The sequence below is a fragment of the Temnothorax americanus genome, unplaced genomic scaffold (assembly GCF_048541705.1).
Source record: "Temnothorax americanus isolate GAGA-0224 unplaced genomic scaffold, ASM4854170v1 Scaffold23, whole genome shotgun sequence".
Classification (NCBI taxonomy): domain Eukaryota; kingdom Metazoa; phylum Arthropoda; class Insecta; order Hymenoptera; family Formicidae; genus Temnothorax; species Temnothorax americanus.
The window spans coordinates 1495732-1522083 of record NW_027509371.1 but is presented as its reverse complement, the minus strand read 5'-3'; the positions used below and the strand labels follow the sequence as shown (position 1 = coordinate 1522083).

Sequence of the window (26352 nt, the reverse complement as noted above, 5' to 3'; positions counted from 1 at the left end):
GGAAATTATTCTTTTGTTTTCGAGGAAAGGAAATAAAATATTAGGGGATAATATTAATAGAAACGGAATTTAACTTATCGATATGTGGTTGTGTCAATAATTTATACATCTTATACAAATAATGAAATTTTTCTATACATATGTATATTTTAATATATATTATATGTATAATAAACACGTACACATTTATTGTTTAATTTTATTTACATACATATTACAATTGAAATTGATTTAATTTATTATTCATCAAACAACGATGTTATCCCTGTTTGGTTGTTGATTCAAATCAGATAGGCCGATTATAGGTATGCTCTCGATAATCTCATGAATCCAATTGGTGTACATAGAAACCTGTAATAAAAAATAATATAATCTATTAGTATTTTAAATAACATAAATCTATTAATATTAAAAATAACACAATTCATTAATATAGTGAATGGCAATTATCGTGAACAAAGAAATATTATAGGAAATATAACAAAAAACATTGACAGACTTTACTTAAGAATAGTGTGCAGACAATAAAGTTATAAATATATTACAGATCGCTTTTAATATATTTATTAATATAAATTTATAATATTTATGTTAATGTACCTTCGTAAAAACAGCATAAAAGTTCGGATCACATACATTGGTGCCCAATCTCCGTGGACTTACGGAAACAACTCCGTGAACTTCCCAAACACTGGAATTTGGCCGCTGAAGCACCAAACCCCCGCCGCTGTCTCCATTACATACCCCAGTACCATTCGCCCATCCAGCGCAGAAGGAAGTGTAAGTTAAATATTTTCGAAAATCTCTGTTCTGGTTTTGACGACACTCGTCGTCAGAAATAATTTTCATCGTAGTTACCCTCAAAACTGGACTAAATGTGTCATTCTCCGTCAGCCCCATGCCTGAAAAATTTCTCAAATTCTATGAATTGTTAAGGAAATCTATATTTGTTGTTAAACGAATAGTTAATAACTTGATTTTTAAGTTTAATATTAGTGGTTTTCAAATTTACTGAATATTTTATTTTCAAGCAACACACGAGTATAGTATATAATAGTATAGCTTCAGAAAGAAATATTAATATTTTTTCTTTTTTCTTTTAAGAAATGCACGAATAATTTGTCTATATTATATTAAGAGGTATGTATATAAAATAAAATGAAGAAATATAAAGAATTTATTAAACGTAAATAAGAAATTTGATAATTATATTATATAATAATCTTGTTTTCTCTCTAAGAGTAAAAACATTCAATTTTCTCGAACTTTATTCTCTAACTCTATTTAGATTTTTAATGCAAAATTTAAACTTACCAGCAACTAATCCAAGTCCACCGTTTCGCTGGTATTCCAGTAATGTTTCATCGGAATGCCAAGGAACGCAAACTGGCCCAACAACCGAGTTGATAGTCGCGGCTCTCTTTAAAATCAGCAACGCGATGTCCGAGCCGTAATTACTCTCGTGATCTTGATACGCGTTCTGCAGTTCGATACTTTCCACGTCGATCACCTGCGTATTTTCTCCTACTTGACTTAAGTCACTCGAGAGAGTCCCTAAAGCGACGCGCATCGTGTCCGCCGCGGTCTTCCAAACGCAGTGACCGGCAGTTAACACAACGCGTTCCCCGATCAACGTGCCGCCGCAAAAGAATCTCCATTGACCATCTTCGTGCGAAAAGAGGGTGGCTTGCCATGGCAATGCCTCTTCCTCTTCGACGCGCCACCCCTTTACGATCAATGCTGCCGCTAAAAATGTTAACATTTCTTGTACAAGTTAAATAAATTTAAAGCTTTACTAACAAATATACTGTTCTATATTGATAAAAAAAATATTTGCGCTAACGATAAAAAAGAACAAAGGACATATTAATAACTTCTAAAGCTCTTCGCGTATTTCTTCCAACTACGACGATTCTAACGAAGCGGTTGAACGATTCTGATTAATTTTAATTCCACAAGTATGACAACCCGTCAATTTTGTCAAACCTGTAGAGTCTCTCATCCCGCAGATAGGAGTACAACTCAGAAGCGATTGACTCCACGTGCCGTCGTGAAGGCACATGACACTGGACGATCCTTTGCTACGCTCATAAAACGCAGGACATTCGAGGAAAACCCGCGTGCCAACCGGGAGGGGCCGGTCGCAGGGCAGCCATCCCTCGTGAGGACCCCACATCGCCTCGCATCGTTTAATCGCATCATGTGTCTCGGACAGCGCCGGGCACGTTATTCCTGCCGTTTCATTGCCTGAAATATGTTACACACGATCAATCGTAAGTAAATAATTTATTTGGACAATTTATAGATAAAAACATCGCAGTGGTTCTCGTGGGAAGAATGTTTACTTACTGAAGGTGCAACTCGGAATACCGGGAAACCAGCGGTTATTCTGACAATAAATTTCACTGGCACCTTGCAAGGTGCCTTCGACGTCGCAGGCGTAGTCGAGGCGCGTGAGCTCGGGAACAACCTCGCCCGGCCGACATCCAGAGCATCCGCTCACGCTATAATGGGTGCCCGCTTTCGCGGCGGGCAATCGACAGGCGCCTTCGGGCAGCGTTATCCCGCACAGAGACTCGTCCTCGTCGCTCCAGTCGTGGCAATTAAGTTGAGAGTTACATTTCAGCTCCGGCCGAATGCATCCGCCGTAAGCGCAGCGGAACCAATTTTCAGGACATCTGATGTAAAGATAAAGAACAATCGGTGATCTTTGTTGCGTATAATCTCGCGCGAGCAGTAATTTTTTCGTACTCTGAAAATGCTGAAAGTGGATGCTTCGCGAAGAAATTCTCGTTATTCGAATAAGATAACGGATATACTAATAAAAATATTTAATTTTTGATGAAATAGTCGATCTCCTAGAACCAATTCTAAAATTTCTCTAACTGTAAAATTAAATTACGGAGAAAATTAAATTACTCGATCGTGAATTATACGCGGCATATACGTACTCACGTGCTTCGCACAATTTCGCACTCTCATCAGATGCGTCTGCGCAGTGCCGTGTACCGTCGCACACTTTAGCTATCGGTAGGCACTGCCGTCTATTCTCGCATGCGAATTCTTGGTCTCTAAAGTAAGAAATAAACCGTCGGCATTTTAACTAAACAATTGTTAATTAAGAAGAAATAAAATTCCTTAACCAACCGGCACTCGTATTGTGAACATTCTTGATCCTGACAATCGACAGCCGCGCACGTGCTCGAGTCTTCGTCGGTGCCGTCGACGCAATCCTTCACACCGTCGCAGGCCACTTCCTGATGAACGCAGCCTCCGTACGCGCAACGGAACGTGTGCTCGGGACACGTATATTCGCGGCAGATCGTTGCATTCTCGTCGCTCCCGTCCGAGCAATCTTTATAGCCTGATAAAAAGCGGAGAGAACACAGAGATAAAAATTTCCAAGTTCAAACGAGTACACCCGTACTCCTTACGTTGCACGACCTTGTGCCGGCTCATGCAATTTCGCATCAAATCGTCGTCAAAGTTAATCTAACGGTTACAGACCATTGCACACCTCGGCGAAAGGTATGCACTCTTGATTAACAGTGGAACACTGGAAATCCCTGTCGGAGCAAACGTCGTTAGCATCTCGATCGCAAGCGATCTCGTCGCTGGCGTCCACGCAATCCGCCAGACCGTCGCATCGCGCCGCGCGACTCACGCAGGCACCGTAATTGCATCTGTACATATGCGTGGGACATCTGCGAAAAAGAGTTAATACAATAATACAGAATATTCCCTAACGATTATTCGAGTTACCAGCATATTCTATTAATTGCATTGAGAAGAATATTATGCTTTCACGAGCGCGCGCGCGTGTGTGGAGATTGATTTACGTATAGACTTGCATTTTTTCCTCGCAGATAAAAATGTTTTAGCAGAAGAACGCCACAACGTTGGAATAAAAAGTCAAATGTGCAAAAAGTATTTAAGACTTTTCTCAAGTATTAGAATGTAATATCGTAATTAAGTAAAAAAAAAAAAGGAAGCTTTATCTGTGCTTGAACTATTTTATCTTCAGTTGGAAGAATATCCGGTTCTTTGCGACATTCCTTGTTTAGTGACTAATGGCGAAAGTTAACGGGAAATATCTTCTTACACAACGTGACGACACAGTGTTGCGACTTCGTCCGACGAGTCCGGACAATGAGGGATACCATCGCAAACGTTCGCTAATGGCATCACGGTGCCGTCCACGCAAATAAATGTCAATGATGAATACACTTGGCTATTCTCTTCCGTGGTAACGTATATCCTGTTAAATCCTGCAAACTCGCGAATATTAATGATCCCCGTCGCGACTACGTTCACCACGCACGTTCACAATGTACCCTCTGACATAGAGATTAAATATCCTCAATATAGCGTAATCACTACGATCCACTTTATTGTATGCAAACGTACCGAGCATCGTTATAATTAGTGTCGTCAATGCAATCATCCCTATAAAGAGTAATTACTATTTCTAAAAATTGAAATTATTCTTCTCACAAAACGCAGAATTAAGCGAACTTATAGCCATCGGCTCTATATATACTCGTAGTTATCTGACAAGTTATTCTGACCCTCGTTCGTGCATAATTTTTATAGCAGTACGCGAAATTGCATATTTTGTTCGTCCAGTCACAATAGAATACCGTGTGAATGCCGTTTCCCTATTATCGAAAACAAAAGGGTGCAGATTGTAAAGTATTGTGTTGCACGTTGTGTTTCCAATATGTAAAAATGGGTATTGCGTTGATTATTTTCTTTCGGAAGATAACGAAAAGGTTCGGAATCAGAGTAGAATATAAGATATTATTTTATAATTCAAGTAAATCTTATGAGTTACAAATTTAAGGATGTATCATCGGTACCGTCTTAGATGTATAAGACATAATTTTCAAAATTTTCAAAATTTTGATTTTATAAAATCAGTGAATTAAAATCGTTATATCTCAGCAACCGTTTAATGGATTCGTTTCTACTTTTTTGTAGCACATCAGGAAGACTAAAAGAACATTCTTACAAATTTTTATCCACTTGGTAGTGTACATAGATATATACATGTGCTCTCAAGTTTAGCTGATCTATCTTTTATTTATTGATCAAATAAAGCCCTACAATATTTATTGACTGTTGGAGAAAGTTGTGTGTATTGTCAACTAAAAATTATACCTCTTGATACAAATAAATCTTAAAAACGTAGATCAATACTTGTTTTCTTCGTATCAGAAATCTCAGTAGAATTTACAGACTCAAATCGAAAAAACTAAGAAACGTTTCATCCTCGTAAAAGTGTTGGCGTTTAGTCATCAATAGGCCCACTACTTTCATGGAAAGCTATCGTCATCTGCAGATAAGCGAGTAATTCATTGTTGCGCATCTTGGAATATTCGTCACTAACGATTTAACATCTTTCGTCATGACATCATTAAAGAAATATCAATGATAGGAAAGATAGTTATAGAGAACTCCTGGAAAAGAAAATGCGCCTTGATAATATATTCAAAAATAAGAAGATGGAGATTGTGTGTGTATGTGACAATGATTTAAATCACATATTTGCGCCCACGTATGTAATCACAACTCAAAATTCCGATTAGTGTAACATAAGAGTTTCTCCCAATTCATTTAACTTAACTTTTTTTAAACTTATTTATGCATAATTACAAATGTATTATAATTTGTTTACAAATTTATGTCATATTTATTACAAAATTACATGTAGAATTTTATCGGAGACTTTATCCTGAAATACAAATCGTCCGAAATAAACCTGTGATGAATACGCTGTTTCTACAATCGATGGTTTGCGCCAATAATCCGATCCCTGAAGGATAGGACAACATGGTTACACAGAAATGGCGATAATAATACAGCGGTATATGGTATATGTATGTATAGGGCGTGTGCGTTCGTTATCGGAGGCTTCTTATCACTCGGTTCGTGTGAAGAGGCGCACCTAGTTCCTCTTTTGCGATTCACGTTGAAAAACGGTTCAATCATTTCAGTTCGTATCAAACTCTCACTGGATATTGCCTCCAGATCAGCAATGAGGAATCTCGTTTGGGTAATTCTGCTCGTTGCCGCTGCACGTGCGCAATATAAATGTAAGTAAATCTATTTTATATCAAAATTATATATTTATCATATTTTATTAGAAGCGTCCATTTATAAAAAAAATTCTCTGATAAATTTTCTCTATATTTTCATATGCGAATTTAATATCAGTACAAATAATCTACATTTAAGTAAACATGCGCGTTCATCTACGTGCAAAATTAAAAATGCAGAAGCTGTGTAGTTATATGATGAGTGTCATGTTTTTATTGTTAAATAATTTAATAAAACTTTTTAATGGTACTCTTATAATAATATTATTAAGTATGTAATATTAAATATACGGGTTTAGTTTTTACTGCATTTTTCCGGGAATATTCTGCAAATCAAAAATCATACCATTTTAAAATGCGTATCTTAAGCTTTATATGCCGTGGCAAAGTCCGATTTGTTACGTATTGATAACGAAATCAATCAATAGTGCTCATAGTAGAATCATGAAAAATATATATATCTATAATTTTTTAAACAAGTTACAGTTTTAAACAATGAAAAATATATTAATAAAAGGTTAAAGCTCTCGCAACAACAAACAATTACAATATAGGCAAATGAGAGCCAAAACGCCGGTAGCAAGGCGACAAAATTAACTGTATTTAAACACTTACTTATATAAAGAACGATCAAACGTTTCGGTCCTTCGCTTTGGACCATCCTCAGTGATAAAATATAAAAAATTTACATGCAATCAATTCGTCGTCAAACAATAAAAGATCGCCATTCTGTTTGATCGTTCTTATAGATGAGATAGTATTACATTAATTTTTTCAATTTTTTTAAATATGTATAAATTAATTAACTATTTTTACTATTTTATACAATATTTTTATATAAAAAATAGCTAGGAAATTTTTAAATTTGTAAATATCTGAAAGTTACAAATGATTCTGAACAGTGATTTTGAAAAAGAATTCTTTAATCCTTATTAGAAAGATAAATTTTAAAAATGTATACTTAATAGATACGTTTTTGTGTCCAGTTAAGATGCGTGACAGCGTGAACATTTAAAATGTGATTAATTTTTGAGAAGTTTGAGTCAGAAATTTATGATAACGCTTATTCTTTGCATTATTAGACATTATCAAGCATCAGATAAGCAGATATCTTGAGAATGATCAAATTACTTGATTGCAATTGACGTAACATAGTCTTGCCGATATAAAATATATTACAGTTGTTATTTCATGTTATAAATGTACTGATATTGTTAAGTAAAGTTATTATGTAAGGCATCTAAGCAATGTGTTTAAAAGGATTACAATTTACAGCATTGTTTTATATGGATATACCCATATTGCTGGTATAAAGCAATATGAATATTAACTCTATAGAGTTAATCTGTATTTATTTCGTATTTATGTTTAACCGCCGTTTTTTATATCATATTTATTTTATATTATATCATTTATTTTTTACTATCACACTTTTTGAGAGTTTTATTAAATTTTTTTATCTCTTGATGCATCATAAACGGCCAAAATTAAACTTGAATTCGGTAAACGCATAAGATCAAATATTCGAGATAATGATAACACTCTATGAATTATCTTGATTAAAAAGAACTTGAAGTAAACTTCGATCAAATCGTCGATAAAAATATAATAAGCATTTAAAATGTAAAATATTAGAAAATAAAGGACATTTCGATCGCTATTATTATATTTTTATCATTTTTAATAAGTTACCTAGTTAAATTACCTAATTAAATTATTTCTCTGTCTTTCTCTCTGTTTCTTTCTTTCCTAGCTTATATTTTGATGGTTTCTATGAGCGACATTATCAAAAGCTGATAAATCTCATTGGTAACTGTTATGGTAAATGAGTTATTCTATGTCGATCGATTCGCGATTTTTCAGACAAATTCTGCGCACCCCTCGATACAGTAAGCGAGTCTGCGTGCTACAATATACAACGAGGAGACAGCGAAGTGTCATGTTTGCAAGTGCAGGACAACGCCGAGTGCGCTATCCGCTTAGCTGAAGGCCAAGCCGATTTCGGTGTCTTTAATGCAGAAGAATTGTTGTTGACGCATCAATTCTATTCATCTCACATACAACCCATTCTTCAACTGAGGCATAAAGATAGGCAGGAAGGTAGTCTTTCGAAAACTTATAGAAAAATTTATATAATAAAAAGTTATTACTTATAGAGGCGCGACGTCATTAGTTATATTATATATACATATGGACAAGAAAAGCATCTTAAATTTAATTCATAATAAATAAAGAAATTAAAATTAATAGTAAAAATTAAATTACTAGAGATCAATGCGCGTGAAGAGTTTTATCGAGTAAAATTAAAAATTTTAAAATTAGTTCAAATTAAACAAAATGTATAAGTAATAAAAATTAAAACATATTCCTTAAATGTTTTTAAAATACTACTTTTTTGGAACTACAAATTATCATTAACAGTCTCCTCTGAAACTGACTAAAAATTAAAGCCAAAAAATTCTGAATTTTGTATTTTTTAATAATTTCTTATTATTGAGCATTAAATTGAGTATTAAAATAACTATTACGATATTTTTTTTATTATTAGCAAAAATCTAAGTTTGGGTTATATGTTATTGCACATCTTGATAAAAAAAATACATGTGTTATAAACATAATTTAACTTCCACAGAGGAATTTGAATTCCAAACGGTGGCAGTGGTCCCCGTAGATTTGACGCAGCAAAACATACTCCCTGGTGAACGTCTAAAAAATTTGAAAGATAGTGGCTTTTGCCATCCTGGTTTTAGCCAATCTCAATGGTGGAATGATTATATTCTCAAATATTTTGAAAACTCAGTGAACCCTCCGCAATGTCAGGATGATGTAACCGCTATCGAGAACGAGATTATAAATCTTAAAAATTTCTTTGGAAAAGCTTGTAGGCCGGGCGAATGGACTGCTGATAGCGTCGCCGATCAAGAACTAAGTAAGTCGATTTACATATTAAAATAAACTTATTTCTTTATATCAATTATTATCTATTACAAATTTTTGCTTAAAAAAAGATGATTTCAAGATATTTTAAAGGTAACATACATAAATTGAAGAATAAAAATTGCACTCTATTTCGAAAAAGTGTATAATTAATATAATAAGATATTTTTCAGAGAAGAAATATCCAGAACTGTGTGCTCTTTGTGACAACGAGGTAACTTGCAGTTATGATAATATGGATCATCATGGACATTTCGGAGCTTTGCAATGTCTAGTTCGTGGTAAAGGTAAAGTGGCATACGCAGCACTCAACTACGTTCAGAATTACCTCAGAGTAAGTCAGATACTTTATATTTATTTAAGAAACGGTTACAGCAATTCTCCTAGAACCAACGTGTATATAACAATTATTAATTATTTCTATTGTGTCTTTTCTTTATATGCTATTATATTAATTAATTATTTTCTATGTGTTTTTCAGAGAAATGAGTCGTATCAGTTCTTATGTCCAAGCGGCACCGTTCTTCCTTTATCCACTGAAAATCCTTGCGCCTGGCTCAAACAACCGTGGAGCGTTGTCGTAGCTAGAAAGTAAGCAAACAGCAACAAAGATAAATGAGAAAAATAGTTTTCCTTTTATTTCCCAAAAATATTATTCTGAAAATTATATAAGTTATTTAGGTCTCTTTTTGAAATAATCCACTTGAATATATATATATATATATATATATATATGAAAACTCAGTGAACCCTCCGCAATGTCAGGATGATGTAACCGCTATCGAGAACGAGATTATAAATCTTAAAAATTTCTTTGGATATATATATATATTTTTTTTTTAATTATATAATTCTCTTTTTTCAGCGAGATCGCAGAGTCTCTAAAGTCTAAATTGTTGACATGGCTGAAACCTCCTCATACCGAACTTTGGCTAATTACTTTAGACAGTGTTATACAAGATGACAGTTGGGCCTCCGAGATAACCGAGAAAATGTCCATAGCTACGTACTTGAGCAAGGGAAGAATCGTCGATATCGACAATATTCAAACTTGCGGCAAACACATTCGTTGGTGCACAATCGGCGATCTGGAGACCAACAAATGCAAATGGGTGGCGAAAGCGGCGAAGGCTCTTGGTGTGGCACCGAGCATTTCTTGCATGAAGTCAAATTCCACGTTTCAATGCTTCCGCGATATACAAGAAAATCGAACGGATATCATGGTCATTGATTCTAATTACGGTTATCTGGCACGAACGTAAGCAGAAAATTTCAAGTATCGACGAAACTTTGAGCAATATATCTAATACGTAAAATTATTTGACGTTTTTCTTACATTTTGCTTGCAGGGTTTACGACATGTCAACGGTTCTATACAGCGAAACTAATAATGATAAGAATAGTGTGACGCTCGCGGTGGTGCGTGAGCCCAGAGGCGACGATTACCCCATAAAGAGCTTTCACGATTTAAAGGATAAGAAAGCATGTTTCCCTGAATACGGCGGACTCACCTGGTTGAGTTTCATCAACACGGCTAGAACAAACGATATCATTTCGTCTAAATCCTGCGACTATCCATCGTTGGTGTCCGACCTGCTGTCGGGCGCTTGTACCCCCGGAATCGAAGATACCGACCACTCGAGCACCACCGTCCCCTCGGACATAGCGTCCAAGCTTTGCTCGGCTTGCAGACATCAAAATAATACATCCTGCGCAGGGAACGAAACTAATCACTATTACGGTGACAGAGGGGCCATGCGATGCCTTATTGAAGGAGCCGGCGACATTGCGTTTGTCGAGAAGGCGAATATTCTCTATGGTAAAATGCAATCAACATTATAGATGTATATATATATAAAAGCTTAAGAAATCATCGATTACCAATTCTTTTAATCTCAAAGATCAATATTTTACAAAATGTGTTTTTAATCTGTCGTCAATTTTTCATATATTAGTGGGAACATCTTTCCTTAAGTTTATTATTATAACTTTTTACTCGTAATTATGAAAAATTTCTCTACCTTGAATTTAAACGCGTCGTGCACTAGTCTTAACATTTTTTTTATTTGATAATTGGTAATTATTATATTTTTGTTATACAGTCGACTACTTCGCCATCGATTCGAATATGTACCGTGTTTTGTGCAAAAATGGAAGTTTGGCCCAAAATCCAGGGTTTACTGTTGACGAGTTCTGCGCACTATCGGTAACAATCGACAGTGAGGTAAATAACTTTCTTAGAAATTATTTAATGTTTAAATTAAACTACGTCATCGTGTTTAATTAAGAAATCAAATATTTCTTTGTCAAAAATCCTTAATATTATTAATACACAGTATATAATTGTACTAAATATTTTAATTATAATTAATTAAATGTAAAAGACTTATGTAACGAAAACAATGAAAAATATGCTGATGTAGAACAAAAAACAAAATATCAATTTCAAAACGCTAAAAGACTATATAATGTAAGCATTAAATGTTTAACATTTCTTTGCACAAATCGAATAAATCGCAATGTTCTTCCAGATCGTTGGTCGTAGGAAGGATAGCGTGCAAATTTCTAGAACGGATACTATTCTAGCTTTATTAAAAATGGAAGATTGGCTAGGATATCGCGTAAAAGCTCGAAGACCAATTCACATGTTCGGACCATTCAACGACACAAGAGATCTTCTGTTCAAAGATTCCTCGTCGGGTTTGGTTTCCTCATCGTCGATGAAGAAGACAGTGCTTGCCTATAAAGAGCTTTTCAGTCACGTCGATGAGTGCTCGAACTCTTTCGCGGTCACCGCTAATTTCATTTTTGTAGGCCTAGTCGCACTTTATCACCTTCTTTCCAGTCACGTACGCTAATTTTCTCTGCATTGTTAATTCCAATATTTACAATATTTACGTAATACACACGATTGCCATATGTACTTTTAAGTATAATGGATGGCTAAGCGTTGACCAACTTTTTATTGACCTTTTTTTTTTTTTTAAATAAAAGCACCACTACCATATTTCCTTATTTTGGAGATTAGAATAAAAAATTATTATTACTTTTCTATATTAACTGAATTTTTATTTACGTCACTTAATCCTTTTACACGTGCAATATATACTACTTTTCTATCGTATTTTGCAATTAGCTCTGTTTTTTTAACTAAAATATAAATAATTATTAAATATATGAATAATTAAATATGAGTGATTACAATAACTTGATGAATTAAAAAATATATATGTTAGTCAAAAATAAACAACGCATAATCACAGTATAAAGGCCATTGCACGTAATAATAAAGTTTTAGTCATAATCGTAAGGCTGTAAAAAAATAAACCAATCACAGTCGATTATTATCTCCTCGCGCTTGAAGAATAATCGAGTGTGATTGGTCTATTTTCTTACGGCCTTACGATTAAAACTAAAACTTTGTTATGTGCAATAGACTGAGAACGCAGCCTTAGGTACGAGGGTTGAATCCCACGGTTGTCGAGGGAGGAACGAATCGGAAACGAAGTACTGTAGAAGGTAACCAATGAAAACGTTTCTCCAAAAGATATATTCCTTTTTTTTTTAATGACCGGGGCTGCATTAGGAGCGCACTATTCACTTATATTCTATCCCTAGAGTCCTTTTTATAAAAGCCAAAGCGGCGCAAAAACGCCGAAATTTTGACGCTGATTTCCTCATGCGACCTGCTTGCCGCTGAAAATGAGCGTCGAGCGTCAGCATGAAAAGGCACCTTTAGTCTCGTATCGCGCAAGCTAAATGTAAGTGAGAGCGACAAGGAGGGAGTGATATTCTCCCTCTCGCTCGGCGTGCCGAGCGCTGCCGACACCGACACACCGATAGACCGAGCGTTAGGGGGTTAGGGGGCCTTTATTGTTGAAAGAATCAGTCTTGACCTTGACTTAGCGTGTTTTTTAGTTGAGTTGATATATCAAAGTAAATTGAGTTTAAAACCAGAGATGGAGACAATATTGGAACAACAACGACGTTATCACGAAGAAAGGGAGCGGCTGATGGATGCGATGGTGAAGGAGATGTTGCACAAAAAAGCGGGACATCGCGAGACCATCAATTCGGAGCATCGCTTGAAAATGTTGCTGGATCAGTTCATGGACAGTACGATGCATTTGCAGGATTTGTATGAGGACAAGGACGGACAGAGAAAAGAAGAGGTATGTTAATATAAGATTTTAGGTATAAATTAAAAACAATGTCTTTAATGATTCTAACCTTTCTAACATTTCATGAATTTCATATGTTCTATCTCATGGTTTATCGTTTGCAGGTTCAAGCACTTTCTGGCCCAAATGAATTCTCAGAATTTTATTCGCGTTTAAAATCTATAAAAGAATTCTATCGCCGACATCCTAACGAGATCAGCGTTCCCATGTCCGTCGAATTTGAGGAGTTGGCCAAGATGAGAGAAAATCCTACCGAAGAACTGTCCAATCTCGTCGAGTTCACGGATGAGGAGGGTTATGGAAAATACCTGGATCTTCACGAGTGTTATCAAAAATTCATTAATCTTAAGGGGATAGAGAAGATAGATTATATAACTTACCTGTCGACTTTTGATCACTTATTCGACATTCCTAGAGAGAGAAAGAACGCAGAGTATCAGAAGTATGTCGAGTCCCTTTTAGAGTATCTAACAGAATATCTGAACAGAATGAGGCCTCTGCTCGATATAAGCACAGAGGTTGAAGAAGCCAACAAGGATTTTCAAGCTCAGTGGGAGAAAAATACCTTCCCTGGTTGGCCTAAAGAAACTGGAAGCGCTCTGACTCACGTAGGGGCACATTTGGAGCTGTCTGCGTTCTCGTCGTGGGAAGAATTAGCATCTCTCGGTTTAGACAGATTAAAATCGGCTTTGATGGCATTAGGCCTCAAGTGCGGAGGTACTCTCGAGGAACGGGCGCAAAGACTTTTCAGTACAAAAGGTGAAGCCTCCCTAGATCCCAACCTATTAGCCAAGAATCGAAAGGGGAAGTCAGCTAAGAGCAAGGATTCCGAGAAGCAAAAGGAGATTGCACGACTCGAAGCTCACGTATACAAGCTTGCTGAATTAGTGTCTAGTCAACGAGTGGCTACGAAGGAAAACGTACAGAGGAAACAGGCGAGAACCGAGGGTGAAAGGGGAGACTCTGATGCGGAAGCAAGCGCGAGCGAATCGGAAGAAGAGGACGATAATGAGGTTCCGTATAATCCGAAGAATTTACCTTTGGGCTGGGACGGAAAGCCCATTCCTTACTGGTTGTACAAGCTGCACGGTTTAAATATCAGTTACAACTGCGAGATTTGTGGAAACTTTACTTATAAAGGCCCGAAAGCATTCCAGAGACACTTCGCGGAGTGGAGGCACGCGCACGGCATGCGTTGTCTTGGCATACCGAATACAGCGCACTTTGCTAATGTCACTCAGATTGAAGACGCTCTTGCTCTGTGGGAAAAACTCAAGGCGCAGAAACAAGCCGAACGTTGGCAACCAGAGCAGGAAGAGGAATTCGAAGATTCGCTTGGCAATGTAGTAAATCGTAAAACGTATGAAGATCTCAAAAGGCAAGGTCTGCTCTAAAGTGTACTTCTTAGTCGGATCTTATTGTGTAATCCTTGATTATTAACTGTATCACTAATCTTTTTATAAATCTACTTGTCCATTAAAGTGATTTCACGAGTGAAATATTTTCTTATCCAATTGCTTTAAAATTTGTTAAATTGTGTTAGTACCTTAAAAAAGAAACTTGCATTTAAATAGCTAAAGAGCAATATTATTCACACGATTACGCATGCGTTTGCATCTGTATAGAGAGAAATTTTATTTCAGATTTATATATATATATATATATATATTTCTCAGATTATTTTAAATAAAAAAAGGTAAATAAAAGTAAAATGATATAAATTGGAAGTAATCTAAAAAAGGATATCTTCTTGAGAAGTAAAAATTCAGACACTTATTCAAATGTAAAATGAGATTATCCTTTTTATAAAAAAAAATATATTAATATATATATATATATATATATATTCAGAAATTATTATTTCTGCTTTTCAATACATTTATCACATATGAATCACATTTCTGATTTGGACACGAGTATTTTTTATTTGTCTGTGTCCAACTTTGAGGTAATAAAACATTCCAGTTTCACTAGATAAATTAAATTAAGTGTGTTTAAGGGATATTTAACGCTATATTCAAGAATTTTGATTGCATTCAATAAGAGCATACTTTTAAGCTCATGATTATAAATAATGTATAATTTGTATTACAATTCAGAATGCTATAATTAATTTTATTTGCTATACTTTTTGATATGTGTGTGTATGTGTGTGTGTGTGTGCGCATGCATTTTAATACGTATATTTTCTATATGTATATGTAATTTTTTAAAAGTTTTTTACATTATGGGGAATATGTAAAATTATAAATAGAATTCCGTTTTGAAATATATCGTTGAAAATAAACTACAATGTAAAAAAATTATGTCTACTTAAACAATATATTAAAAGCTTGAGAATTTATTAAGTTTAAGAATAATTATGCTTTAAATAAATTTATATAAATATATTTTGTTTTGTTGCTAGTTTTTTTATTATACTATTAGAAGCATATTTCATTGAAACTCATTGTTCAAATTTCGCCTATAATCGATCATCTTTCTAGCTATCTCTATCTCCTACTAATAAAAATGAATGTGGCCCAAAAGAAAAACGAGTTTCCACTTTGTTCTTTTTAATTAGTGGAGATTGTTTCATTTTTTATTTATTATAATAGTAATTGGATTTGTGTTAAAAATTCAATTTAAAAAAAATTAAAAGATAACAACTTTTCCTTTTCGAATATACTCTAAAATTAACATTTAAATTGATTGTAACGTAAATATTGCTTAGTAATATAAATCTTTCACATTCTAGGCATTCGGTAAAAAAAATTATTGCACAAGGTTGCAAAGCTCAGGTTCTTCTCTTTTTTTTTCTTATATCTATTATCAATAAGAAGGATCCGGTAGTCGCAATTTCCTTACCTGCTTTCTTTTTACTTTCATATTTCTTATCTTTAATTACAAAAACAAAGTCTTTGCATATATAGATATGGAATACTTAATAAATCTTATATTTGCTCCATTACTTTCTGCACCAGATAATATCGCGATGTTAGCGGATATTATATATATATATATATATATATATATATATATATATATATATATAGAAGGGGGGAAACATTTAATATACATAAAAGGACATTAATTGTGTGTGTGTGTGGTGTGTGTCTGTCTGGTGTCCTGTGTGTGTGTGTGTGTGTCTGTGTGTGTCTGTGTGTGCGTGAGTGATCACACATCCATTTACTATTCCAAAAACACTTTAGTATCACCCTGGGCTGCGGCGCATAATACTGATGTGATCTGTCGTTAATTAGTCATGACAGGAAGTACAGTAGTTCCGGATTTTCTGCTTACACTGGATAATTAAGACTTTCATAAGGAACACACTCATAGAATTAAATACTTTTAGGCATGTACTCTGAGTAACATTTTATCACCGGCACTAACAAGTTCTTCAAACCGTTCAGAATAAACGGAATTTCAGACGACTTCATACCGGGTGTACAATCACAAAAGTCCTAGTACGCTAAATCGCGCGTATCATCCTTCATATCTCAAGTAGATAGCTTCCTTGGATTGCGTCTCGCATCGTTAAATCTTTACACACGGTATCCTTTTCGATTTCGATTTCGATTAAAAACTTCTTATCGATATGTGTCTAAGTACTTAACGCAAGATGTATACTCTCTCAGTTTATACGTTGGTTTCCTTCAATGCAAACGCTCGCTACGGAATTACTGAATTGTTAAATTACGGCTTATTAAAATCAGCCTCTAAATCCATCCTATTAAATTTCTTGGCAAACTGAATTTACGAATACTGACTTGTAGGAAAGTTTCTACGAAAAAGTTCCATGAAATCTCGCACAGAAACGTTGTGATCATGTTGTTATCATTAGATCGTAGAAATATTTCTAATCTCAAAAGTTATTTCCTTAATTTAAGCAATAAATTATTTGGATAAAATATTATAGATAAAAGATTTCTATAATCAGCTGATCACCAGAATGCCAAAAGTATACACGTACTAGTGTATACTCCTCGTACTGCACTTAGGGATATTTCCAAGTCGATTCGTCAATTTGTTTCTAATAACCAATTTAGTTGCCTTCAACATTCCACACTAATGCGTATAAAGACTATTTTATTTGACATATACTCTGCAACAGCAGAGTATAAGTATGTTAACCGTGAAATAGTCAACATATGTTCTTCTAAATAATGTAATGATACATTGGATATTTTATCAGTTAAAATACGTATATTTTTACACTTAAAAAGAAACACGTGCAAGTGTCTCGCCACTCACTATCGTTTCTGAGAATTTTAGAATGTTTTACGTATTGTTGAATTTATCTTTAAATAAGCTCTAATTTTGTCATAAAAATGATTTAAATTCTCAAAAACGATAATAGGCGGTGGGATATTTCGAGAGATATAACATTTTATCGAAAAATTTGAAATATTTAAATAGTGCGCAAAACTATAATACAAAACTTTTTTTTGTTTAAAACAGAACTTTTGTTTTAAACAAAACTTGTTTAAAATGTTTTTCCATATTTAATGTTTCAGCAATATACGCTTATAAACATAAAAGTCGATCATTTTCAAGGGGATGTTTCTCTTTAACGCACCTGTAAAAGAACACGTGTCTTTTATATTATTACATATTTATATATGTTTCTTTGTCAGATAATTACATGCCTTTAGTGTGCAACAGTGTGGAGTAATTAACCAACCGAAATCGCTATAATAACGCCCGTATATAAGTCCTTTGTATGTAGCCAATAGAACGGGATTTCGCGCTTTACACGAAGTGCTTCGGATACACTCGTTAAGCGACACCAATCGCTGGACGAGGAGGGACGGATGTTTTTGCGATAGTTACTTTAGCTTATAGCTTATAGCTCCTGGTTCATTATAGCAGCCATATTGGATTATGACATCACACGCGAGAGACCACGCTTTGCCACGCTTATGAAATCATACTATACATCACATACATTGTAGCGATTTATTCTCGCAATGTACATACATTGGAATAAATTAGTCTCTTTACACATGCTATTATTTGTATTCGATAAAATAAGCTTATAAGATGATAAAATACGGTTATACCGAATTCTCTTTTCAATTCATAAGATAACTGCGTAAATCCTAATAATCTTAATCATGAGGCTTATTTTTTTTTTAAACATAGAGAGTACATTTAACTTGAATTACATAAATATTTATTAATTCTCGCCTGACACATACGTATCTTATCTCTGTTGAATATTAACTCATCTTTCTGCTGACTGTCTAAAATGCATCCCATGATATCTAAACATGAGGGAAGGGTAAAATAAACGACATCTTTGATGATTCAGCAGAGATTGATCTGAATAAACCCGGCATCCGCTAGACGAGAATTAATAAAGAAGGACTTGAGAGAGAGAGAGAGAGAGAGAGAGAGAGAGAGAGAGAGAGAAGGAAATGCATTTTATATGCATTATTTTGTTTTGTTTTGCTAAATGAGTGTGGAGCATTTGAAAAAAAAAAACTAATTTATTTCGGTGAACAGTGTAAGAGAAAGATTCATATAATTCTTCGCTTTAGTTGTCACAATTCAATATAGCTAACAACAAGATCAGAAGTCTTACATATTAGCGGTGTTCTCCGAAATGCGACAATATGCGGTGTCAACGAAGCGTCTTCGATAAAGTAATATCGAGGAGGAAGAGACTTAGGCACGGTAGGTCGCACGTTGTCGGAACTGCTGGGGAGATGCTGGAGAGGTCTCCTTGTCCCTTATTCGATGCTGTCTACGACCGCGCTGTCGTCCAAGGTGTGGAGCCAATTAAAGATCATCATGTTTCTCTCATACTTGGACAGCTGATTCCCACGTTCCCTCTCGACGTCCCGTACCGTCAACGCGTGATTTCGCTCTTTCCGCCCGATCAAGGAACCACCAGGAACTCCGCCGGTCGTTCCGGGCACCAGCAAAGTGGTTCCGTGAGAGCTCTGCGCCGCGGTAGCCGCCGCTTCTAGCTGGTCTAGATTAAATTCACTCTGCGAGAGGCGCTCCAAAGCGCGATACGTGGTCAGTAGCCTGATGAAACATGAATGAGACACTCTAGTCCTGCCTTTTTTATATTGAAACTTATAACGGCTTAATAACTTCAAAATGCGTTAATTTTGAGCCCACTTAGATTACAACATACGTAAGCGCCCCAATTTCGATGAAATTTAGATAAGTTTTTTTTTTTTTAAGAGACCGTTCTCACTCTGGTGGAAAAATGTCTCAGAAAGATGCATTATTTCTTATTTTTTTATTTATATTATAAAGTATCGGAAAATTATTAAAATTGGGGAAAGACACTTATGCGTGGTTTTTTTTTTTCCCACAGTTAAATGTAATTTGGTAAGAATGATCAAAGTATATAGCTTATTCTAGATAAAAGAATTAAAATTTATTATATATTTCCATTTTATGCAGCTAACAAAAGATAAATACAAACGTTCTATTTTTTCTTGTTCCAAAAAAATTGTATCCGAAAAGTCCGCGTATTTCGAACATAGGCAGACCAAAGAAGAAAGACTTCGAGTCCACTAACCTTCGTCGTATGTAATTCTGTCGGACTTTCTTATTGACGGACCTGACGAGATCCGCTCCAGTGAAGGGCACGGGTGGTGGTGGCGGCGGTGCCGGTGGTTGCGGTGGTAGCTGCGGCACCGATTGAGCGTTTGAAGAAGATTGCTGCGCTTGCTGCTGCTGCGATTGCGACTGTTGCTGCTGTTGCTGAGGCTGCTGCTCCTGCGCGGCTCCTCCATGCGGGCTGGGAAGTTGGGACGTGCTGGCCACGGGCTCGCCTACGGCGACCCAGGTGCTGCAGGACCTCGAAGCGTGATCGAGCCTGGCGTGCTCCAGCAACAGGGTGTTGCGCTGGGCAGTGTCGAGGGCCAGCGCGGATACCGCCGTTCGTAGGCCACCGGCCCCGGCCGCGTCTGGGCTGGGAAGCTGCGATACATCGCTCGTGCTGAAGCTCTTACGCAATCCCAATGCCGACGATAGAACACCGCAACTGCGGATCAGTTCGTTCTCCTCCTCGAACCATAAAATCTCGGGAATGTCCGCTGGCCTAACGCGCAAAATGCACGTAATAAATAAATAATTAGTCGATGTGAAGTAGTCATATCTCTTCATCGTGCACGGTAGCGATTGTACTACGAACCTGTTGCCCTGAATCTGTCGGGAGTCCGGTTTCGGCGAGGGCCCCCGTCCGGTGAGCTGCGCGTCGCTGTAGGACTTGAAGGTAACCAACCTGTTGGCGCTGCGCAGATCGCTGGCGATCGACGACACGCTGAAGAGCGACAGATCGGTGGTGACGCTCTCGTGACTCGGCGAGCGCAGCATCCGCGAGGTGACCTGTAGAACCGGGCATTGCATGGTCGTCCGACTGCCACCGCCACCTCCACCGCCGCCCCCGCCGCCACTGTCATTGTCACCACCGTCGTCGTTGCTGCAGCATTGCGCGCACATAACCGCGGGTATCGGCGAAGCCGACTTCGTTTCATTTTCGGACATTTTTGCACTTTGTCCGTTTTTTTTTTCTATCTATCTATTTGTCTTCCTTTCTGTCGCACGGCGCTTCAACCGTTTCAATTTCTTCCGCGGTAACTGCAGCTAGCTTTTACGTCATGCCGAACGTCCGACGCTTCTTCGCCGTTTCCAGAGTAACAACTATACACAGACGACAACTTAGAGATAAAGACGATAAAATCAGGATGTGAAAACATTAATTTTTAATCAGAAACCTTTCCAAGAAGTTACTTTAAGGCTCCCGTTCTGTTATGGCGGCCATGTTTGATTAGAACGTTAGAAGGAAGAAACCCTAATTAATCGTTTTCTAATATCATGTACAAATGAGAACAATGATTTTTTTTCTCATATGATAGAATAGATTAAATATACCAAAGACTCCTTTTTTTAATATTCGTTCATCAATAAATGGCCGTGTAATTTAATTCGCGTACATCCTCTGTACTCAATAAAAATTGACCTAATTATATTGTGTTGCTTAATTGCAGCATTCATTAAGTCGGAAGCTGAAAAGGAAATTGGCACATATATATATATTGCAAGCTTTTTTATCTCAATCAGATTTGATATATAATAATTAAACGTGCAATAAAATTATTAATTTCGATATAAGTATACTATAAATAGAAATCACAGTTTCTCGCTTCCACGTCATAATTTGATATGCAGTGACCAGACAGAGGTGTCAGCTAGAAATATGTAGTTTTTGTAGAACGCCAGCATACTATTATTATAGCTTTATTTTAATGAAATATGCAGTATAAAAGTAAATTTATTTTTAGCTGGAAAGATAATTATGATGAGACTGTTAATAGATATTATGGATTACATATGATACCACACATGTAGCGGATTAATGCAGAGATGGAGAAACTATTATCTAATCACGAGTCCTTGATCTAATCTGTAGAGCTGGAATGTGCAGGTAAGGTGCTAAACGGCTTGCAACGCCGTCACTACGTAGGCGTGGTGAAGTATACTCCGTCTCGCGATGTTATAAGGAAGCAAAAGCATACTTTACATCTATACTAATGGTAAATAATTTTCTTTAAAACCGTAATATTACCTAATAAAAGTATCGATATATCTCAATTTTTATTTTTTTAAACAAAATTTAAAATATAATACATAGTAATTTTCAAGTGCATTGGTTGCAAAACGTTCTATTTTCTACGTGTATACCTTTCACGCGTGTGTGCAATTGAAATAAGTTTATTAATTACGTAAAATTGAATAGACTTCATTTTTCTTAAAATGATATTCGAGTTGTACTTAATAAAATATCTAATGTATAATTTTAAAAAAGTGCAACAGATAACGACTTTTTCTCAGAATTTTTTGTAAATTTTTTGCCAATCAACAAATGTTTTACAGACTGCCGTTAAAATCAAATTTTCATAAGAATATCAAAAAAATTCTAAAAATTGTCAATATTTAATATATATCAAAAAGACTCACAAGATTAAAAATAAATTACAAAAAAAGAAACAACGAGCCGCAACAAAGTGGAAGTGTTGTAAAGTTCTATATATATTAAGGAAACAAATTGACAAACGTTTCGGCCTCTTATGGGACCATCTTCAGTGTCAAATAACAATTAAGTAAGTCCAAATAACGCAATTTAGTTGCGTTAATTTTAGTGTAAGAGTATGTAACGTGTAACTTTTTCGAAATTTGGACTTAATTGTTATTTGACACTGAAGATGGTCCCATAAGGGGCCGAAACGTTTGTCACACACCACACACACACACACACACACACACACACAATTTGTTTTCTTAATATAGAATTTTACAACACTTCCACGTTGTTGCGGCTCGATGCTCCTTTTTCTGTGATTTATTGTCAATATTTAACTTGATGGTAAACATACGTATGAATTTTACTATTATATCATTCTTCCCTCCTCTCCCTCTTTCTCCCACTTTCTCTGCCTATCTATTTCTATCTTTATCTCATAATCGATTAACTATAACCTGGGTGAACTTTTTTCCTCTCCTTTCTATATTATAGAAAAGAACAATTTCTGAGTCGCGGAGCTAGCTAAGAATTAAGTATCGTATTACAACTGGTGTATATAGGCATCAACATATGTAGCTACGTAATCGATAATTATGTATTTTCTTGAAGTCAAGGTTCAAGAACTTTTCCCAAGATTGATATTTGAACCTGCGTCTTCATCAGCCATCAGATATCGACTTTCGCGGTCATTATTAGTGTGTCACGCGTGACACTCAGCGAAAATCGAATAAATTATTATATGATTTCTATCAGCGAATCTCTCTCGAATCAACTTTGATTGAGGATACTTAGAAAGTTACTAGCCTTCGATGCTTATTAGAAATGTTCTATGGAAAATGTTCTACTGTGTATAGAAAAGAATAATGTATGAAGGAGCATACTGGAACGCGCTATATGCAAACGTGAAAATTTTAAATTATTCGATGTTTTCGTACTTAAAAAAAAATTATAGAAAAAATGTCATTTCTGACGAACGAGAAATAAATAACTTTTCATCATGATGACTATTTGAACTATTCATATGTGCACCAGTGTTCAAATATACTTTCCATTAAATCATTTACTTTCCATCAAATGTAAGAAATATTAAAAACAAAATACACTCATTCCTCAATATTTCGCGATTTATATATTTATTTATATCCCAATTTATATATATATATATATATATATATATATATATATATAAAATAAATATTTTCTATTTCAAAATCAATTTCTCCATTACGCGATAATTTTTTTGCAAGCCTGTCCTCATTAATAGAAATATGCAGGTAATTATACTCCACTTGACTTGCCTCCACGGTGGTTTCCTGCAGACTAGGCATAATCATAAACTATAATATATAAACTGTTATGGTAGCGCAACTACGCGTAACTACGCGTTATACGTAGTTGCGCTAATTAAGCGAGACTGCAGACGATATATATGCGTTTAGCGATTTATATCAACTGCGTTAGAATCGCGCTTTATTGTTTTTTGGGGGTTAATTCTCGTCGCGATTATTAAAGCGAACCCGTCGTCGTCGTCGTCGGGCGATGGGAGACCCCCGATAAAACGGAGCGAAGAACCGGCGCGGTTCTATAAATACGCACGAATATTCACCACTCTCTCGGCGCACCTAATGTATCTCGCACTGTCAGCCACATGACGACGTTTATCGTCGCGCCGAGGATGCCGCCGTCGCGAACGGCGTGTCTGTCAGCCCGGCTGCGTGCATGGCTCGCAAGCCGAAGTTCGGAGAAGATGATGTCCCCTTCGCGCCAGGAACGCGAGGGAGATACGCGGTTGCTCGCGGAGATCGCCGGTGCACGGGGAGCACGTGAAAGGAAACAACAACAACCACTGTCAACGCTCCGCCGTTCTCGCGCGTCGTCTCTCGTAGCGCGAGAGCTACGTCAAAGAGACGACGCGATTGTTTCCCCTGATGGGCTCTACGGTCGTCGATCGTGGCATGGCACACGGGCTCGCTCACTGCACAGGCGTCGCTATCGATCGATAGCTGTGCTCTCCTCTAGTTTCGCCGCACCCCACGCGATTTGGACTTTCTCTCGCTTATACCGAGCTAACGGCCGATCCGCATCCCTTCTTCATCCCTTATAAGCGGCGTGGGACGCGGACCGGGCCCTAGGACCCTTTGGACCACTTGACGGCGATTTTGTAATGACCGTCTCCTGGACTTGCGACGGAAATTTCTTGAGTTCCCCTTCAGATATAACCGTTAAATAAATGATAACTAAACGATTTATTAATTCATATCTTTTATTTTGTAACGCTTTAATTATTCAGATAACCAAGAGTATCGACCAATTAAAAAAAAAAGAAAAAACAAATGTAGGGGAGACCGGGACACCATGACCCACAAAAATTCAAACTCTGAAAAGTATACCTTTAAATATAAGATTTTTCGTCTCATTTTTTTTTTAATAGTTAAAGCACAATGTATATTTTAAAGTTTATTTAACATATTTGATAAATATTGATTAGTTTTTGGAAAAACGTTAAAACACATTTTTTGAGAAATGACCCAAGGTACCCCATACCCGCGGCACCATGGGTCTGTCACTGGGGCACTATGGGTCACACACAAAAACTAGATTTATTCATTCAAGTAACAAAATGTTACAAAAGTTGAAAATATATCTTATTTTATACATTTTTTATCACACTGTTCAGGATTTTACAGGACAGACGAGATACCGAATTACTTACTATTGAAATATTATTTTCTGGAAGAAAAACTTATTTCTGACATGTTTTCTTTGATCAAAAATAACATTTTACAAACAAAAGACATAAATGTTTATTTTTTTACAAACAAAACAAATGTTTATACTCTTTTACAAACAAGTCGTAGTCGTGGACGTAAGTAACCGAGTAAGTAACGCACAAGCTTTGGCGTATCCTGATTTGTCAGGTCGAGGACTACGACCGTCGTATATCGCTACACCGCATGTTATGTGCTTTGAGACCCTAACTCTCTTTATTAATAACTGTAAAGACGCGCGACTTTTAACTTTTTTAGTTTTCTTTCTCTCTTCCGTGTTTTATTTTCCTTTTTTTTCTTTTTTTCTACTAAGCTTTTTTTCCCGGAGAATCAGTCAAAATTTTGCTGCTATCCTGCTGTCTACATTTTCTACTTCCATACTCATGTATTGTCTTTGGATAGCTTTTAATTTTTGCGGAACTTTTAAACTGGCTTGGGATCTCATCAGCTACTTCTTTTTCTTGTGCCGTTGACTGTAAATCTTTATTTATCAATATCCTCGATGGCGTGCATAAGTTAATGTGTGATCCATGGCCCCGAATGCACTTAATATAGAAAACGGTAAAATGTAATTTAAAAAATAAATGAACATGAATATCTATAGTGTTATAAAATCACAAAAGAAAGCAGGAAAGTTTCACCTGAGTGTCAGTACATGTATATTCTATACACAAAACCAATATTAAAACTTTTTTAATCAGTTAAAAAGTTACTTATGTATCACGAAAATCATTTATGTCACGTGCGTCACGAGACTTTGATCGCAGACTTTGATCACTATCACCTAGATACAAAGTATGGACAATGAAGTAACTGTCACATGATACTATAGTTATACTATACCAACATAAACATTCTAGATTATCCTAAACAGTCAATGACCCATGGTACCCCGTGGCTCATGGTGCCCCGGTCTTTCCTATATATTTCATAGAAAGAATATTAATTGCTTAATTTATGTTATACACACTGAGAAAACAAATTTATAGAAAAACGCAAAATGTGTGTTTCATCCAACTAAAATAGTTAGTCCAATATGTTCAACTTATAAATATTAGTTGATTTAAGTAAACATTAATTAAATTAACTAATTCTTGATTTAAAAATTTTAATGGTTGATATGTGAGTAAACTATACCTTTTTTAGAGCAAACTTAATAATTGTTGAATGAATCATTGGGTCAACAACACAAAATTTAGTCCGTACAATCAATTTTTTTTCTCAGTGCATATTCTAATTTAACTGCAATTTCAGCACTTATGATGGAAGTACTTTATATACATATGAAATATTTAATAATATCTACAGTACAGTTTACACGCACTGTTAAAGTTAGT

General features: G+C 35.8%; 4 protein-coding genes across 12 annotated transcripts; 2 read left to right on the top strand and 2 right to left on the bottom strand.

Annotated features, from left to right (window-relative positions):
- Positions 1-167: 167 nt before the first annotated feature.
- Positions 168-4444, bottom strand: LOC143898311 (modular serine protease-like). Its single transcript, XM_077407687.1, has 10 exons — positions 4408-4444; positions 4103-4319; positions 3508-3704; positions 3148-3364; positions 2952-3071; positions 2350-2678; positions 1987-2247; positions 1315-1746; positions 601-902; positions 168-351 (listed from the first exon to the last, which is right to left on the bottom strand). The coding sequence occupies exons 1-10, from the start codon at positions 4442-4444 to the stop codon at positions 247-249; spliced, it is 2217 nt and encodes a 738-aa protein (XP_077263813.1). The 3' UTR covers positions 168-246.
- A 1492-nt stretch (positions 4445-5936) lies between these two features.
- LOC143898322 (transferrin-like) lies at positions 5937-12089 on the top strand. The gene is made up of 9 exons (XM_077407696.1): positions 5937-6095; positions 7962-8198; positions 8731-9027; positions 9209-9369; positions 9517-9626; positions 9901-10293; positions 10385-10854; positions 11138-11259; positions 11567-12089. The coding sequence occupies exons 1-9, from the start codon at positions 6038-6040 to the stop codon at positions 11891-11893; spliced, it is 2175 nt and encodes a 724-aa protein (XP_077263822.1). The 5' UTR covers positions 5937-6037; the 3' UTR covers positions 11894-12089.
- A 788-nt stretch (positions 12090-12877) lies between these two features.
- Positions 12878-15606, top strand: Noi (splicing factor 3a subunit 3 noi). The gene is made up of 2 exons (XM_077407697.1): positions 12878-13207; positions 13321-15606. Exons 1-2 carry the CDS (start codon positions 12995-12997, stop codon positions 14608-14610), a joined length of 1503 nt encoding a protein of 500 aa, XP_077263823.1. The 5' UTR covers positions 12878-12994; the 3' UTR covers positions 14611-15606.
- A 745-nt stretch (positions 15607-16351) lies between these two features.
- LOC143898324 (uncharacterized) lies at positions 16352-24203 on the bottom strand. 9 transcript variants are annotated; one of them, XM_077407703.1, is made up of 5 exons: positions 23854-24203; positions 23537-23567; positions 20358-20866; positions 19740-20264; positions 16352-19234 (listed from the first exon to the last, which is right to left on the bottom strand). In XM_077407703.1, the coding sequence occupies exons 3-5, from the start codon at positions 20708-20710 to the stop codon at positions 18934-18936; spliced, it is 1179 nt and encodes a 392-aa protein (XP_077263829.1). In that variant the 5' UTR covers positions 20711-20866; positions 23537-23567; positions 23854-24203; the 3' UTR covers positions 16352-18933. The 9 variants fall into 9 exon arrangements, with proteins under 9 accessions (XP_077263829.1, XP_077263828.1, XP_077263831.1 ...); XM_077407702.1 differs by having other exon boundaries at positions 23546-23567; XM_077407705.1 differs by having other exon boundaries at positions 23870-24203.
- Between the last annotated feature and the right edge of the window lie 2149 nt (positions 24204-26352).

Excerpts from the sequence above, each read along its gene's own strand:
- LOC143898311 (XM_077407687.1), bottom strand. The coding sequence starts at position 4,444 with ATGATTGCATTGACGACACTAATTATAACGATGCTCG. Across the intron at positions 2,679-2,951 it reads AAATTGTGCGAAGCACGTGA|ATGTCCTGAAAATTGGTTCC; the intron begins GTACGTATATGC and ends TCTTTACATCAG. Across the intron at positions 903-1,314 it reads TGGACTTGGATTAGTTGCTG|GCATGGGGCTGACGGAGAAT; the intron begins GTAAGTTTAAAT and ends GAAATTTTTCAG.
- LOC143898322 (XM_077407696.1), top strand. The coding sequence starts at position 6,038 with ATGAGGAATCTCGTTTGGGTAATTCTGCTCGTTGCCGCTGCACGTGCG. Across the intron at positions 10,855-11,137 it reads GAAGGCGAATATTCTCTATG|TCGACTACTTCGCCATCGAT; the intron begins GTAAAATGCAAT and ends TTTGTTATACAG. Across the intron at positions 11,260-11,566 it reads CGGTAACAATCGACAGTGAG|ATCGTTGGTCGTAGGAAGGA; the intron begins GTAAATAACTTT and ends ATGTTCTTCCAG.
- Noi (XM_077407697.1), top strand. The coding sequence starts at position 12,995 with ATGGAGACAATATTGGAACAACAACGACGTTATCACGAAGAAAGGGAG. Across the intron at positions 13,208-13,320 it reads ACGGACAGAGAAAAGAAGAG|GTTCAAGCACTTTCTGGCCC; the intron begins GTATGTTAATAT and ends TATCGTTTGCAG.
- LOC143898324 (XM_077407701.1), bottom strand. The coding sequence starts at position 20,710 with ATGTCCGAAAATGAAACGAAGTCGGCTTCGCCGATACCCGCGGTTATG. Across the intron at positions 20,265-20,357 it reads CGACAGATTCAGGGCAACAG|GCCAGCGGACATTCCCGAGA; the intron begins GTTCGTAGTACA and ends TTTGCGCGTTAG. Across the intron at positions 19,235-19,739 it reads CAGAATTACATACGACGAAG|GCTACTGACCACGTATCGCG; the intron begins GTTAGTGGACTC and ends ATGTTTCATCAG.